The sequence below is a fragment of the Lagopus leucura genome, unplaced genomic scaffold, assembly GCF_019238085.1.
Source record: "Lagopus leucura isolate 7727_CA_CO unplaced genomic scaffold, USGS_WTPT01 Super-Scaffold_1, whole genome shotgun sequence".
In the NCBI taxonomy this organism is placed as follows: Eukaryota; Metazoa; Chordata; class Aves; order Galliformes; family Phasianidae; genus Lagopus; species Lagopus leucura.
This window is the reverse complement of record NW_024962250.1, coordinates 41289650-41304420: the sequence shown is the minus strand read 5'-3', so window position 1 is coordinate 41304420 and position 14771 is coordinate 41289650. Positions and strand designations below refer to the sequence as shown.

At 53.7% G+C, this 14771-nt stretch overlaps 1 protein-coding gene across 4 annotated transcripts in view; it reads left to right on the top strand.

Moving 5' to 3' along the window:
* Positions 1-5132: 5132 nt before the first annotated feature.
* Positions 5133-14771, top strand: part of FERMT2 (FERM domain containing kindlin 2) — a 36440-nt gene continuing 26801 nt past the window's right edge. For 3 of the 4 annotated variants that reach the window (XM_042890343.1, XM_042890255.1, XM_042890171.1), the window contains exon 1: positions 5159-5327. In XM_042890343.1, the coding sequence (XP_042746277.1) occupies positions 5171-5327 (157 nt within the window). In that variant the 5' untranslated portion in view covers positions 5159-5170. Of the gene's footprint in view, positions 5328-14771 lie in introns of all 4 variants that reach the window. The other variant, XM_042890421.1, reaches the window with a different exon arrangement.

The following is a 14771-nucleotide window of genomic DNA, read 5'->3' as shown; positions in this document are numbered from 1 at the left end:
CAGCCAAACCCCATCAGCTCCATCCTCAGTGCCTTCATCCTCCTCCTCTTCCTCCTCTCCCTCCCACATTTGCCAGCTTCGCAGAGCTTCCCAGGTGGGGATGGGATTTATGGGCAAGGTGTGATTTATAGGGCCAGCTGGAATTACAGGCCTACTGCTTTACTTGCCTGACCTGTAGGGGTTTTCAGCAACTCCCTGCTCACTGTGCTGCTGTGGCATGCCTGGCTCCAGGTCCTTTATTCCTCTTTGAGCAACGGATGTTTGCTCTCAGCATCCTCAGGGGGATGGATTTCCCTGAGCTGCTGCTATTGTAGCTGGGACCATGGGAGGTGAAGCAAAACTCCATTTCCAGAACATCTTTTTGGGGCTGCAGCCCAGTGTGGAGCACTCCAATACCCAGACTGCATTTCTGCAATGCGAAAACCATCTCAGTGATCCCCCATCCCCATCATCCAGCCAGTTCCCGCAGCTATGTTTCCAATCCTGGTTGGATTTTGGGGATTTTTGCAACACTGTGGGGTCAAGCGGTGCCCTGGGAAACTCACCCTCCAAGATGAGGGGATTTTATCAATCTGCTTGTGTGAAACATTAGATGGAGCAGGACATGGCGTTGTTCCTCCTGGGTTTTGCTGCTGATTTGCTCCAGTCGATTCCCAACCACTCCATACAGACACAGAGCAGGGATGCTCCAGCTGTGGATCCCCAAACACAGCACACAGGGTGAGCTCAGCCTGGCTGCTCCCTGCAACCCCAGAGGAAAAACCCGTGGGCACAAAGCCAGTTTCATAGGGCCGTTGGGGAGGGGAGAGCTGGGGCTGCAGAGATAACGGGAAATGCAGGGCAGGGCATGGGGCTGCAGCTTGAAAGCACACAGATGGAGATGTACGGGGTGGGTTTTCCCGCAGCTCAACTTCTCATCCTAATAACCACCCTGGAAGGGCCCAAACAGCAGCTAAGAATCATTCATGGTGTGATTCAGGGAATATTCCCCGTCCCTCCCCCCTTGCTGCATCCAAAAGCCATGCAAATGGATGCTCTGCACTCTCTGGCCAGCTCTGTAGATAACGGGGTCATCAGATGAATTATTTGTGATCCTCATTTGTTCTTCTTGAATGCCAGGTGTTCCTTATGGCACCCCACAGCCGCCAGCTCTGGGGCTGCTGATGGAGCATTTGTGGCACATTTGGGTTCTCCAACCCAAACAGAGCCCAGCAGGGCCTCTGCCCCACGGCAGGAACTCAGCCTCAGGGCAATGCTTTGTGCCAAATGAATGGGAGCCTTCTGGAGGTGGAGAGAAGCCAGAAGGGGAGTGACAAAAGCTCCAAAAATCAGAGGGACAATAGAAAGTGGTTGGATGTGGATTAGGGGAGAACATCTGGGCTGGAGTTACTCCCTTTCTCTTGGGCAAGTGCAAAGCAGGAAAGCACTTTGCAAAGTCACCTCTAGCCAAGAAGCTCTACAAACTGCTTGGATTCTGGGATCTCCTTCTGGAAACAGCATTTGCCAAAATGAGTTGCACTGACCTTCATGGTGCACTCTGTGGCAGCAGGGAAGGGGCATTTTCAGCCATAGGGTGAATTAATTAGGGCAGAATTTACCAGCTTTCACCCAATTTTCCATCCCAAGCACCCAAGCTTTCTGCTAACAGCCCCCTCCAGCTCATCTGACCTTTAGGTCAGAGCCTGCTCCAGGAACATCTACATATAATGACCATTGGGGTCATCTGGATGACGATTCGGGGCAAACTCCCTCCTTTCTGGGCCCAGGGAAGCGACAGGCAGCAGGAGCAGCTGGAACATCAGAAGGATGTGACAGCGGGATCGAAAAAGCTCAGAAGATAAACGGCGGTCGAGGGATTAATGTCAACAGGAAACTCATGCCTGACACAGGTCGGGAAGGAGAGAGCGGGGTTACTGCTGCAAACTGCTGAGTGCGGAGGATTGAGGCTGGGAAGTAAAACTCCCCACCCGGGATTTTGGGAACTGAAGTGCCTGCAGCTCCTGGAAAGGAAGAGAGAAGGAAGAGCCCTGCAGCGAGGTTGTGGTTTGAGCAGGGGTGCAGCAGGGCGCCGGGTGATGCTCAGCAGTTTGGGGTGATGAACCCTTGGCTTGGCTTGAGGGAGGTGCTCGCTCTGCCTCTTCTGTGGGAGCAGCTATTTCATGCAAGCTATTTCTAGCCTCAGGGATGAGTTTTGTAGCATTTGGGCACAAAGGACCACACCGATGGCTATGACTGTCTCAGCATCTTCAGCCATCAGGAGGGCAGATCTGGCCATGTGTCCCCACTAAGACAGGAGGCTCTTCCAGCACCTGGTTTCAGCAAGAATATAATCTTATAATCACTTAGAATCATAGAATTGCTCAGGTTGGAAAAGACCTTAAAGATCATCGAGTCCAACCACAACCCAACCATCCTACCCTAACTCTAACAGCCCTCTACTAAACAAGCCTTGGCACCAGGATCACACATTTCCCTCGGAAGGACGAATGGCCCATCCTGAAGACACGAGGACATGAGTCTGCAGACCTACAAGTCCCACCTGGATGGAGCTGTCTCCTCAAGGAAATAAAGTTGTATGACTGCAGGAGAGGTATGGAGATGCTGATTCATCTTGGCAAGGTCACAAGAGGGAATTGCTACAGCGATTCTCTCATTGCCCAGACGTGTGCCCGATCCCAGGAGGTGCTCGAGGCCATGGATGGGCCATGGGCAGCCTGAGCTGGGGGCACCCAGCCCACAGCAGGGGTGGAACCAGATGGTCTTTGAGGTTCCTTCCAACCCAACACATTGTATGAGTCTAGGATTCACTCTAAAAAGACTGAGCTTCCACTTCTCCAGTGTTTCATCCATTCTCTCCAACGCAGAAATGTTCCACGCTTTTATCACTGAGATGCTGACAAACTCAGTGCCTACACCACATGTTGGTTCCTTATGTACAACATGTAGCTGTGACACAGCTCCATCACTACGATATACATTCATAAAAATGAAAAAGCTGCTTCACGTGGACATTTCCAAAATGGCAAAGCCAGGAAAGAATGAATGTGGCTGGGAATAAACCAGGAAGCAGAGCTACCCAACGCACTTCCCTTGCCAGGAGTGTGACCTTGTCTCTGCTCGGAAATGGCCACGTGTGGGAAAGAACCTTGGCTACATCCAAAAGGCTGAAGGAGATGGGGATGCACGGGGAGACTGCCCAGGTGGGCAAGGAGGAAACGCCAGTAAATGCTTCTCCTTTTCTCCTCCTCCTGCTCCCATCACCCGGTGGAGCTCAGAGTTTAGATTTCGGTCATCCTGGAGGGAGCCAGTCTGACCGGCTCCGCTGCAGCGATGTGGGAAAGCGAGCTGACTGCACAGAGTTAAACATTAAAAATGAAATAAAATGAAAAATACATTCTAAAAAAAAAAAAAGGCAAAATGGGTTTAACAAAGGCAACTTCATCCCGATATCCATTGACTTGTTTCTTGGGAAAGGCAGAAGATCAGCAGCGGGCTGCTGGGCATCACCTCCGTCCCGATGGAAGTGGCCGTGCGCTCCGGCACCTTATTTGGCTATGGCTGCATGGAGGGAGCACGGAGCTCTGGCAAACAGTGGGAAGAGCCGGGGATGCTTGGCTGCTTCTGACGCATGAGCCCACGCCGTGCCTTTCTGACCTTGCCCCAAATCTCGGCAGCACATTGGTGATGTGGCCACCCGCCTCCGCGCACGCCCACAGCATGGCATGGGGACCCTGGGGACGGCGTCTGCCGGCCACCGACAGCCTGAGAGCAGGGAAAAGGAGCAGCAAGAGGTGCTCAGGGCAGGAGAAACCAGCAGCAGTCAGCTGTAGTGAAACAAGGCGGCCGCAGCAGGGCTGCGATGCATTGCATCAGCTGGGAAGCTCAGCCAAAAGGCTGGAGCACAGAGTAACCCTTTCAGTGTATGGCCCTATTGTTTGGCACTGGAACAGCACTGAGATAGGATCTGAGAGCTCTGCTGTTAAGGGCTGGTGTTCCCCTGCTGGCACCCTGCAAGCTGGGCTCCAGCTCCCAGGTTTGGAAGCAGAAATGGGGTTCTGCTGGCCAGGAGTGATGCCCAGGGAAGAATTGAGTTGGATTAATGTTGGAAAAGATCTCTGAGATCACCCGGTCCAACCATCTGCCATGCTAGCGTGAGTTCTCCACGCTCTTTGTGTGCTAAACCTTAACTCTTATAGGAGAGGGGATCCCATCATAACAGCAAAAGGGAAGAAGTGGTGGGACCCCATCATCCTCACCATGACGTTTTTGTTGTCCTATCAATTATTCATCTCCGGAGCCATATAGGATGGGCACGCAGGAAGCTGAGGACAGTGCCATCCCCAAGGCAATGGAATGGCTTTCATGGGACACGGTGCCACTGCCAGCCACATCCTGCCCTCCGTCCTGCTCCCTCCACACATGACGGATGGTCAGGAAGCCTGGTTGCCTCGGCGGGACGCATGTATCATTGGGTGGAGAGCTGCAGGAAGCGGATAATAGGGTTTTTTTTTCAGTATTTGTGCCGGCTCAGGCTCTCGGTTCAACCAGTTCCCATTTCCTAAGCTCTCGGGAGGTCGGGATGGAGGGCGGCAGCGCATCGCCCGGCCTCGGCTCCACGAACCACGACGCCAAGGTGAGGCTTTTGTCTTTGCGTTCTACCAACGGGACAAGACGAACACATCCCAAAGCCACCAGCAGCCAGGCCGCAAGCGCGGGCCGGCTCAGAAAAGCCCCACGAGCTCCACCGGCCCCAGCGGAGCCGCTCTCCGGGGCCTCCAGGGCACCGCACGGGGCCGCGCCGCCGACGGGAACCGCTCCGAGCCGTTCCGTGCGGCTCCGAGTCCCGGATGTTGGAGCAGCCCCGGCGGCGCTCAGTCCTTCTTTTCCATAAAAGGCCAGGGGCCCGGCGGTCGTTTTTCCTTTAATTATCCCCCTCCTCCTCCTTCGTCCCTCCTCCTCCTCCTCCTCCCATCCCATCCCTGCCCGCCCCTTCTCTCCCCCCCGCCCCCCAAACGGCGGCCCCGCAGGCAGCGGTTCGGGGGCGGCCGCGCTGTCCCCCCCCCGCACCCCCCGGGCTCCGTCCGTCCCTCCCTGCCTGCCTGCCTGCCCCGCTCCGAGCCGTGCCGTGCCGGCGCTGAGCGCTGCTCTCTGCGCGCAGGAGGCCGGGGCCATGGCGCTGGACGGGATCCGCATGCCGGACGGCTGCTACGCCGACGGGACGTGGGAGCTGAGCGTCCATGTCACCGACCTGGGCCGCGACGTCACCCTGAGAGTCACCGGGGAGATCCACATCGGGGGAGTCATGCTGCGCCTCGTCGAGAAGCTCGGTGAGTGCCGGCGGCCGTCCTGCCCCAGCATCCTGCCGCGGGGCTCTGCCCCGATGCTTTGCGTTAGCGGCCAGCGGCGGGACGCTGCCCCGACGTCCGACGCCCTGCTCCGGCAGCCGGCTTTGAGTCCCAGCACCCTGCCCCAGTGCTTTGCTTTACGACCCAAAGCCCTGCCTGCACCGCCTCGGCACCCGGCCCTGAAGCTCTGCCTTAATGCCGTGCCTTAATACCCAGCACCCCGCTGCAATACTTTGCTGTAGCACTCAACACCCCGCGGCAGGATTTTGCTTTAGCATCCAGCCTGCGCTCGGGGCACTGCCCCAATTCTGTGCTTTAGCACCCAGCACCTGGCAGCCAGCGCCTTGCCTGCACCCCGCAGCCAGGGCTCTGCTCAATACTGTGCTTCAGCTGTTGACATGAAGCCCCAGAGCTCTGCCCCGGCGCTGTGCTTTGGCACCCAGCACCCTGCCTGTATGCAGCACCCAGCACCTCACATCTGGCATCAGGAGTTGGACTCGATGATCCTTATGGGTTCCATCCAGCTCAGGGTATTCTGTGATACACCTCGACCAGCACCCTGCCCATATCCAGCATCTGCTCCTTGCCTGTCCCCCTGCATCCTGCCCCAGTGCCCCATTGCATCTCTCTGCATGCCCCAGGGTGCCCCTGCACCCTTCTGAGCTCCACCCAGACCCCCAGCAGCACCCACCCTTCACCCACTCCCATCACCCCGGGTCCTGCTGGCTGCAGTTTGCACGGAGCTCAGAAATATCATTGCTTCGGGCTGTTTGGTGCAAGTTCTGTGATTAACAAAAAGATCTAATTGGCAGAGTTTGCTCAGAGCATTGCTGAACATGGTCAGCATTAGGGGAGGTGGCTCTTCGTGCCTCTGGCTATGGTCTGTGTGTGCTTACCCAGCAGTAGTGCTGGGGTGGCTGCTGTCATTGCTGGGATAAAACATGAATGTTGCACTGCAGGCGCATGCCTGGGGCTGTGGGAGTAGCAGAGCTGTCAGCCGTGCCCGTGGGTCCTGCTTAAATCATAGAATCATAGATTGAATGCAACGTGTTTGCATGGCTGTAAGAGCAGCGTCCTGCTTTGGTTGTCATTTGTGAATTGTCTGGGGTTCAAGGAAGGAGGAGATGGACTTAAAGCAATCATTCGATCACAGGGTCTTCTGCTGGAGGCAGCCCTGGCTCCAAAACCCCATTTGTGTCTGTTATTTTTCTGCTGGAGCTGCAGAAAGCTCAGCCTGAAGCCAGGCCGAGTGCTTGGGGAAGCAAAAAAAAAAAAACCAAAAAACCCCCCACCAAAACAAAATAATAGGGAAGAAAAACAACAACAACCCACCTCAATGGCTTTCTAGAAATGGTAAAAACTGACCCCTGGGTGATGGAGGGCTCTGCTCGGGGCTGCCGAGGGGACCCGAATTAGAGGCTGACGTCAGACGTCCCCGCGCCGTGCTGGTTAAATTAGGCATTGTATTGAGGGGAAGGAATGCCAGCAGCACGGAATGGGATTCTGCTGCTCTGTGCTCAGCTGTCGGCACAGCCCACGGCTGCTCGGTTCCATGAGTCCAATTCCCACTGCTTTCCCCCATCTCGAGGCTGGTTTGCTTTCTTAACGTCAATCTGTGTTTAAAAAAGCAAGCAGTGTGATTGTTTCCTGAAGGATCTCCCTCTCTCTCTCTCTCTGTTTTTGCTGTGGGTTTTAAGGAAACTTCCCAAAGCTGACGTTTCTGGCAGTGCTGGGATGCCTGGTGGTGGATGGCTGGGATGCTGATGGATGGGGCTGCTGCTGTGGGCCAGGCTTGGCTCTTCCATGGGCTCTTCCATTGGCTCTCCATTGGGGAGCTTCCATGGAATGTGGGGCCGGGTTGAACCCAGGGGATTTGGGGCCGGGCTGACCCTGCTGCCTCTTGGTGGACCCCTCGCATTGGTGAAAACAGTTGATGGCTTTGAACATAAACCCTCTGCATTCCCTCCCTGCAGCTCCGGCAGCTTGCAATTAAAACCTATTGCGATTGGAAAAACCCCCAAGCGGGGATTCTGGTTACTGAGTGAATTGCAGCGACCTGCGTGCTCCCCTGTTATTCATCACCCCTGCAGATTAAGACACTGTGTTAATTGAGCTGTGCCATGTGGTCGGCAGAAAAATGGGCAAAAAGTGCTGAGGTTGGAAGAGCAGCACTATTTATTTAGTAACCTATAAAGGTCCAGGGCAAAATCCTGGTCACAGCATAGGAGCTGTGCAATGAATCCTACCCGTGCTGTTGTACTGTGTGGCACCCATCAAGTTGGGATGAATTCTTCTCTCTCTGTGTATTTATATGTAATTTGTTAACAGGGGGCTGCACTCCAGGCTTGGCCCATTTGCAGAAGGCAGCTGATTGCATTGGAAGTAGGCAGCAGCTGCTTGGCTTTGCCCAAAATCCCGAGCAGGGCTGCTGCCTTGTAGGAATTCCGCCACTATTGCCTGACTTACAAAGTCAGTGCGAGAGGAGGAAGGAAGGAAGTGAGCAGAGGTTATTGTTGTTGTCGGCTCGAGGCTGTTTTAAACATATGCGACCAAAATGTTGCTTCCATTTATTTATTCATTTGTTTGAAATGTGCCTGGGAGGAGCTGGTGGGACGTTCCTGGGGAGGTAGGAAGCTCGGGGACAGGGTGTTGGCTGTGCGTGCCAATGGGGCTGGGGGACCGAAGGGCGCTGGTGCCATCCAATGGCGTGGTGGGACCCCAACTGCTCAAAGGCCCCATGTCGTGGTCAGTCAGGGCTCTTGGAAGGATTTGGGCAGCAGATTCCAGGTCTGCCATCCTCTCTCAGCTCTTCTGTTGTGTCCTCATGGTGTGTCCCCTGTGGGAGGGCAGGATGTCACTTGGGCACAAGGGCTGATCCACACAAATTTGGGGTTTTTGGTTGACATAGCGCATGGAGAGCTCTTTCTTCTGGTGGTTTCAGCCTGCAGATGTGCTGGGGGAATGGTTTTAAAGTGAGACAGGGGAGGTTTGGGTTGGATGTGAGGAGGAAGTTTTTGAGCCAGAGGGTGGTGAGGCACTGGCACAGGTTGCCCAAGGAGGCTGTGGATGCCCCATCCCTGCAGGCATTCAAGGCCAGGCTGGATGTGGCTCTGGGCAGCCTGGGCTGCTGGTTGGCGACCTGCACACAGCAGGGAGTTGGAACTGTGGCCCTTTGCAACCCAGGACATGCTGTGATTCTCAGCACCCGGTGACCCACATCTTCCTGGGGAATGTCACGCCAGGCTTGTTAGCAGCTGAGCTGGGATGTGGGCACAGTGCTGGTGCCGGTGCAGCAGGCAGTGCTGGGCTGTGCTGGGGCAGGAGCATCTCCTAGGGTAGCCAGCAGCATCCCAGCTCTCAGTGGGGTTTCGTGTTGCTCCGTGTTTTGCTATCAGCACGTGGTTGATATCTCCACACCGAGTCCTTGTCCCTGGAACAACGCATTTGTAACAGCACTGAAGTGGAACACGCACGTCGCCGGTAATCGGAGGACGCATGCAGGCTGCGTGCTGTACATCAGCCCCTGGCTCCAGGAAGCTCCTGCATAGGCACGCAGCGGATCGCGGGGCTGCAGCTGACATAAAGTCCTCTTTGTTGGCGTCAGTGCAGCCAGCAAGCAGGACCTGGGGGCGGGGGGAGCTGGGTGCTGTACGTATGCTGGCAGGTCCCGGTGATGCGTGCTCCCATCCCAAGCAGCAATGAGTCTTTGGAAGCCTCCCCAAAGAATTAAAATCGAAATGAAGCAATCTGTTTCTGCCGTAACTTCCTCTCTGTCGGCTGGTTGTTCTTTGTCCGTGCAGCGGCACGTGAAGGCGGTGGGGAAGCGGCCGTCCCACACCTGGAGGCAGAACCCATCTGCGGCGGTGCTGGGAGCGTTTCCCTTCCGACCCAGGCTGGGGATGCCGGGGGGTTTGCAATGCCCGAATTGTCGGTGACCACAGACAGGAAATTGTTGGGTTTGCTGCTCAGACCAGCCGAGATCGGCGGCTTCCTCTGGGCGCGCGGTCGGCTGTGGCACAAAGTGTGGGATGGGGCTGGGGGAGCACGGCTCACACCCTTCCCTTGGTTTCATGTGCTGTGTTTGTTCCTGGCGGCGGCCGGCCTTTCCTTTTCCCCACCCTCCTCCATCGGGCTCTGAACGCGGCGTTCTGCATTGAGTCTGACTGTGTTTGATGTGATGTCGGCTGTGTGTGAGTTGCTCCTTAATATTTAAAGGGATGGATGAGGAGCTGACTGCCTCCGGGTGGGAATTTCCAGAGGGATCCCTCTCTGAAACATTGCAAAAAGCAAACCAGGAATCTCCCAGTTTGCTGAATGGGGGAACTTTATTGCAAGAAGAAGCCGAGCAGGGCCAGAAGGACGTGGTTACTGCATGGAGGGATGGTGCTGAGGTGGGGAGTGGGTCAGGTTTTGGGGAAGGGATCTGTGCTCCAGAATGGCCTTAAGGCAGTGCTGGGCCATCAGCTTCCCAGCGTGCACGTAGGGATTCATAGAACCACAGCATGGCCTGGGTTGCACAGGAGCACAGTGCTCATCCAGTTCCAACCCCCTGCTGTGTGCAGGTCTCCAACCAGCAGCCCACGCTGCCCAGAGCCACATCCAGCCTGGCCTTGAATGCCTGCAGGGATGGGGCATCCACAGCCTCCTTGGGCAGTTCCTGGTGCAACCTGTGATGGTGTTGGGCTTTCACCTTCACTCTTCTGTTTCTGTGGTGGGGTTGGGGTGGGGGGACAAAGGGTGTGTGGCACTGCTGTAGAGTTCTTGATGCAGGGAGTGTTTGCTGAGTTGGGAAAGAGCACAGGGAGTGTTTGCACTGCATGCTTGGCTCATTGCAACATCACCGATTGCAAAGCTGCTGTGAGCCCACAGTTTGGGCACTGGGGGGGGTTATTGGGTGGTGGGGTTTTATAGAAAGGCTGCCCGGATGCTGCAGCAGTTGCAGAGCTGGCTTTGCAGGGGTGCAGCTGTTACCAGAGGGATGGGTGCTGAGCAGAATGAGGTGCTGGGGTGCGGGCTGCGTGTTATCTGCGTGCTGCATGCATCCTGCACAACGTCCTCCTGCTGCTATCATCTGCAGCGCCTCCTGGCACAGCTTGCACAGGCGCTGGGCATGAGCCAGGGTTGCACCTCTAGGGATGGAGCACCCACAGCTCTGCAGGTAGCTGTGCCATCTCCTCCCCACACTCACTGTCAAAAAAATTCCCCCTCCACTTCACCTTAATCTCCCTTCTTTTAGTTTAAAGCCATTCCCTGTTGTCTCATCACTGTGACCCAATGCTGCAGTGCATGGGGACGGAGGGATGCACAGTCATGGCAGCTGGAGGCTCCCTGCAGAAGTGCTTTTCCTTCCTTCCTTCCTTCCATCCTTCTGCTGTGTATCTGGGCAGTGCTTTAATCACACCAGCCCCTCCGTAATCAAGTTTCCTTGCATTGCTCCTGGTCCCATCCGCCGCAGCTCTGCTGCTATGCTGCTGGATGGAGGGTGTGGAAGGAGCACCCTGCTACAGCAGGGCATGAACCCTGCTCAAAAACCTCGTTAAAAAGAGAACCCCACCTTTTGCTTTCCTTCATTCTCTCCCTTAGGAAAATAGGGGTGTTGGGGTCACAACAACATTTATAGGGCCAGGACTGGGGAAGTGGTTGCAGCTGGAGCAGGAGGGATATATGTGCAAGAGTGCAAGTGGCACCGTAATGAATCAGATTGCCAAGTGCTAGCTGAGTAATCCTATTAATACTGAAAAGAGCTTCCTTCCTAGAGCTTGCTGCAGAGCAGGAGCCACTTGCATGCCTGCAAGGCTTTGTCCTTGCTGGGGGTGCTGCCTGGGTTCTGCAGAGTGACCATCAGTCAGTGATCATCCTGAGCAAGGATGTGTCAGGCAGCTGTGCCCCGCATTGCATCCTGCATTGCATTTAGGGGCATAGCCAGTGCAGATGGTGGTGATGGGTCACATCCTACATCGCATTTAGGAGCACGGTTAGTGCATGTGGTGGTGATGGGTCAGCTCTTGGACTTGATGATCTTAGAGGTTTTTTCCGACCTTTGAGGTTCTATGAACCACTCACAGAACCATTCATAGAACCACGAAGGTTGGAAAAGACCTGTAAGATCAAGCAGTTCAATGGGTTTCTCATAGCTGGCCTCATACAGGCACAAGATTAAAACCCCTTATTAAATCTTAGGAGTACTGAGAGCATCACGTTGCTGATCGCAGCGCACTGCAGCAGCCTGGTAATGGTTCTTAGAGGCTGTTTGTCTCTGTGTGCTGCAAAGTATAATTTTTCAGGTCTCATTACCAAAGGGCAGAAGGATTTTATCTTTGATCCTTTTCCATTTAAAGTCCCAATGTACGCTCCTAAGTGCCCCAAACCACACCAACAAACAGATCGTTCCTGACCCCATCACCCAGCCGAACCCACCCGACCCCAGATAAATGGAACTTCAGCCTGACCCCAGATAAATGAAAACAGCTCATTTTCTGCATTTTTTTTCCATGATTGTCCAAGAAGGAGTGGCTTTGGCATGTTCAAAGGAATCTGGGTGTACGGAGGTCAGCAGGAGCAGGAGGTGGTGCTGGCAGGTCCCAGCCCAACGGGATCAATAGATGGACGTGTGTATGTGTGCATGGTCGTGTGTGTATATGCAGGGCTGTACACATGTGTGTGCATTTACCAAGAGAGAATGAACATACGTGTAGGGAGATACACTGTATGTGTGTATCTATAGCATGCATGTGATAAATACATCCAGGTGTGTGGTATATATATCACATATACACACAGTTATATATATATAAACTGTGCAGACATAAAGGACTGAAACCCTATCACAGCCTGTGCCCTTCCACTTGAGCACAGACACATATATATGCGTGTGTATATGGAGAATCAGAGTCATTAGCACTGGAGAAGGCCACTAAGATCATCCAGTCCAACCATCAGCCCATCACCACCATGCCCACTATGTGGGTAAATGTGTGTGTTTGTGTATGGGTGAACATGAAGATATGTACATATGCACACACACTGTGCTTTCCCATGTGGAGATATATGTGGAAATGGTCAGTGTTTGAAGATAGTCCTATGTAGATGATACATATAGATGTGTGTGTGCATGATATATAATGTGTATTTTAGATACATGATTACTTTATATATGGAATATTGATATATTTGTATGTATTTATATATTTTATATCTATATTATATATCTTGCATACATACCAAGCTATATCTTTGTATTCTTATCTGCATATGGGTCCATATGTATGTGTGTGGGTCCTTATACGTACAGATAGCTCTACCATATGTGTAGATAGATGTAGTGCCTAACATATTCCTGGAGCTTGTGCAGGAGCTCCCAATCGTTCCCAACCCACATCTCAGCCCTGTGTGGTTGGCTGTTGGCTGTTGGCTGTTGGTCCTGCAGCAGGAGGGCCCATTGAGGACAGGGGATATCCCCAAAACAAGGAGGCACAGGCAGTGTTGATGTGACACCAGAGTCTGGTGTGCAAGTGCCAAGGAGCTGCTGCAGGGCTGGAGATCCCCACGGGCTGTTCTGGCCTCCCTTAAGCAGGTGCTGGTGAGCTTGGAGTATCCCTTGTTATTTTCTGCTGTGTGAATCCCAGATGGGAGCTGTTGGCAATGGAAACGTGTCAGTGGCATTGGAAGGCACCCATTGGGATAGCAGAACGGCTTGGGTTGGAAGGGGACCTTAAGGCTCATCTGGTTCCAACCCCCCTTTGAGCCCAGCCCCAAGGAAATCACAGCTCAGTGCTCAGCCCTCAGCTTGCTGCTAACCATTTCCAAGGCTTCTTTATGTGCAGCTGCTCCCCGGCCATCTCACCATTAACCCAAAGTGTTAATTGCTCTCAGGCTGCGCTTGCCATGCCTGAGAGGTTAATCTGCAGCAAGAACCCAAATCCCCTCCTGTGCTCTGTTACACATAAGTGTTACTGATTCAAGATGCCTTTTTTTGCTTCCCCCACCCCCTAAACTTCAGTGCCAACCTGTTGAGCTTCCAGCTGGGCACAAGTTGGACCTCCTTACCAAAGTCCATTGTAATGATTTCTCAGATTTTTCTGAGAGTAGCCAAGGCTTGTGCAAGTTTGCATGCTTTTCTATATTTGGTTTTGTTTAATTTGATTGTACAAAGCTGCTGAAATGTCCAGCTTAGCATTTCTACTTTCTGGCTGTGTGATGATGCCGTTTTGTCACAGATTAAAAGGAAAAACAGACAGGGATCAAAAACCCCGTTTGTCGTCCCACGCTGCAGGGCTTTGGGTGTGGGCTGGTGGTCACAGAGTGGCAATGGCAGTGGGTGACAGCTGGTGGCTCCTATGTGGGAGTCCAAGGTCACAGGAGGGTCTGGGGCAGAAAGCTTAGTGCCATGCCAGGGTTTGACCCAGAAAGTACCTTGGCTTTAAACCTCTTTTTTTACTGTGGAAATTAAAGTAATCCTACAAAATCCATAAGCTCAAAACTTCCTGCTAACCCCATTCCAAGGGTAGAAGCGTGTCCGTGGTGTCCTGCATCCTCTTGGGGTTCTCCTCCACCTCCCCACGTGATGTCCTGCAGCAATGTTTGGGTTTCCCTCTGGGAGGAGGGCTTTAATTCCCCATATGGCTGTTGATGCACCCCGGTGGTTTCAGAGGTTCTGAGCCCAAGGAGAGCTTTGCAAAATGCAGCTCCAACTTTGGATCATGAATATCCCAAGTTGGAAGGGACCCACGAGGATCATCGAGTCCGCTTCTTTCCTTTGAGTAACATCTGGGAGTTTTCCAATTTCATTTGCAGGGACTGCAGGACTTGGCAGGAAGCTTGTTTAATTCCACTTAATTTTGTTTAATTCCATTTTCTGCGCACGTGGACATGGCTGGGCTCACCTTTGGGTAGCATGGCTGTGGAGACAGGGCAAGCCAACAGCTGATACCAAACAGTAAAGTGAAAATCCCTCCTGGGAACGCGAGGAGTTGGCCATGAGCCCCTTGGTGTCCCCTCAGCTGGGACCACAGGGACCCAGTGTGACTCTCCTCACTGCTTTTCCTCCTGCCTAGCCCATTTCTGGGCCAGTGGTAGAAATGTAGGATGGTGTGGGTTGGAAGGTTGGAATGTCCTGAATGCTGCATGATGTGCAGAGAACAGCCTTTTTTTTTGGCATTGGTGGAAATGACAGCCGAGGGGAGCTGTTGGAGAGGGTCCAGAGGAGCCACAAAGATGAGCAGAGGGCAGCCTATGAATATAGGGTGAAGGAGCTGGGCTTGTTCAGCATGGAGAAAAGAAGGCTGTGGGGTGACCTCATTGCAGCCTGCAGTACCTAAAGGGAGCCTGCAGACAGGAGGGGAGTCAGCTCTTGGAAAGGGGAGATGGCAGCAGGACAAGGGGAAATGGTTTGAAGTTGAGGGAGGGCAGATGGAGGTTGGATGTCAG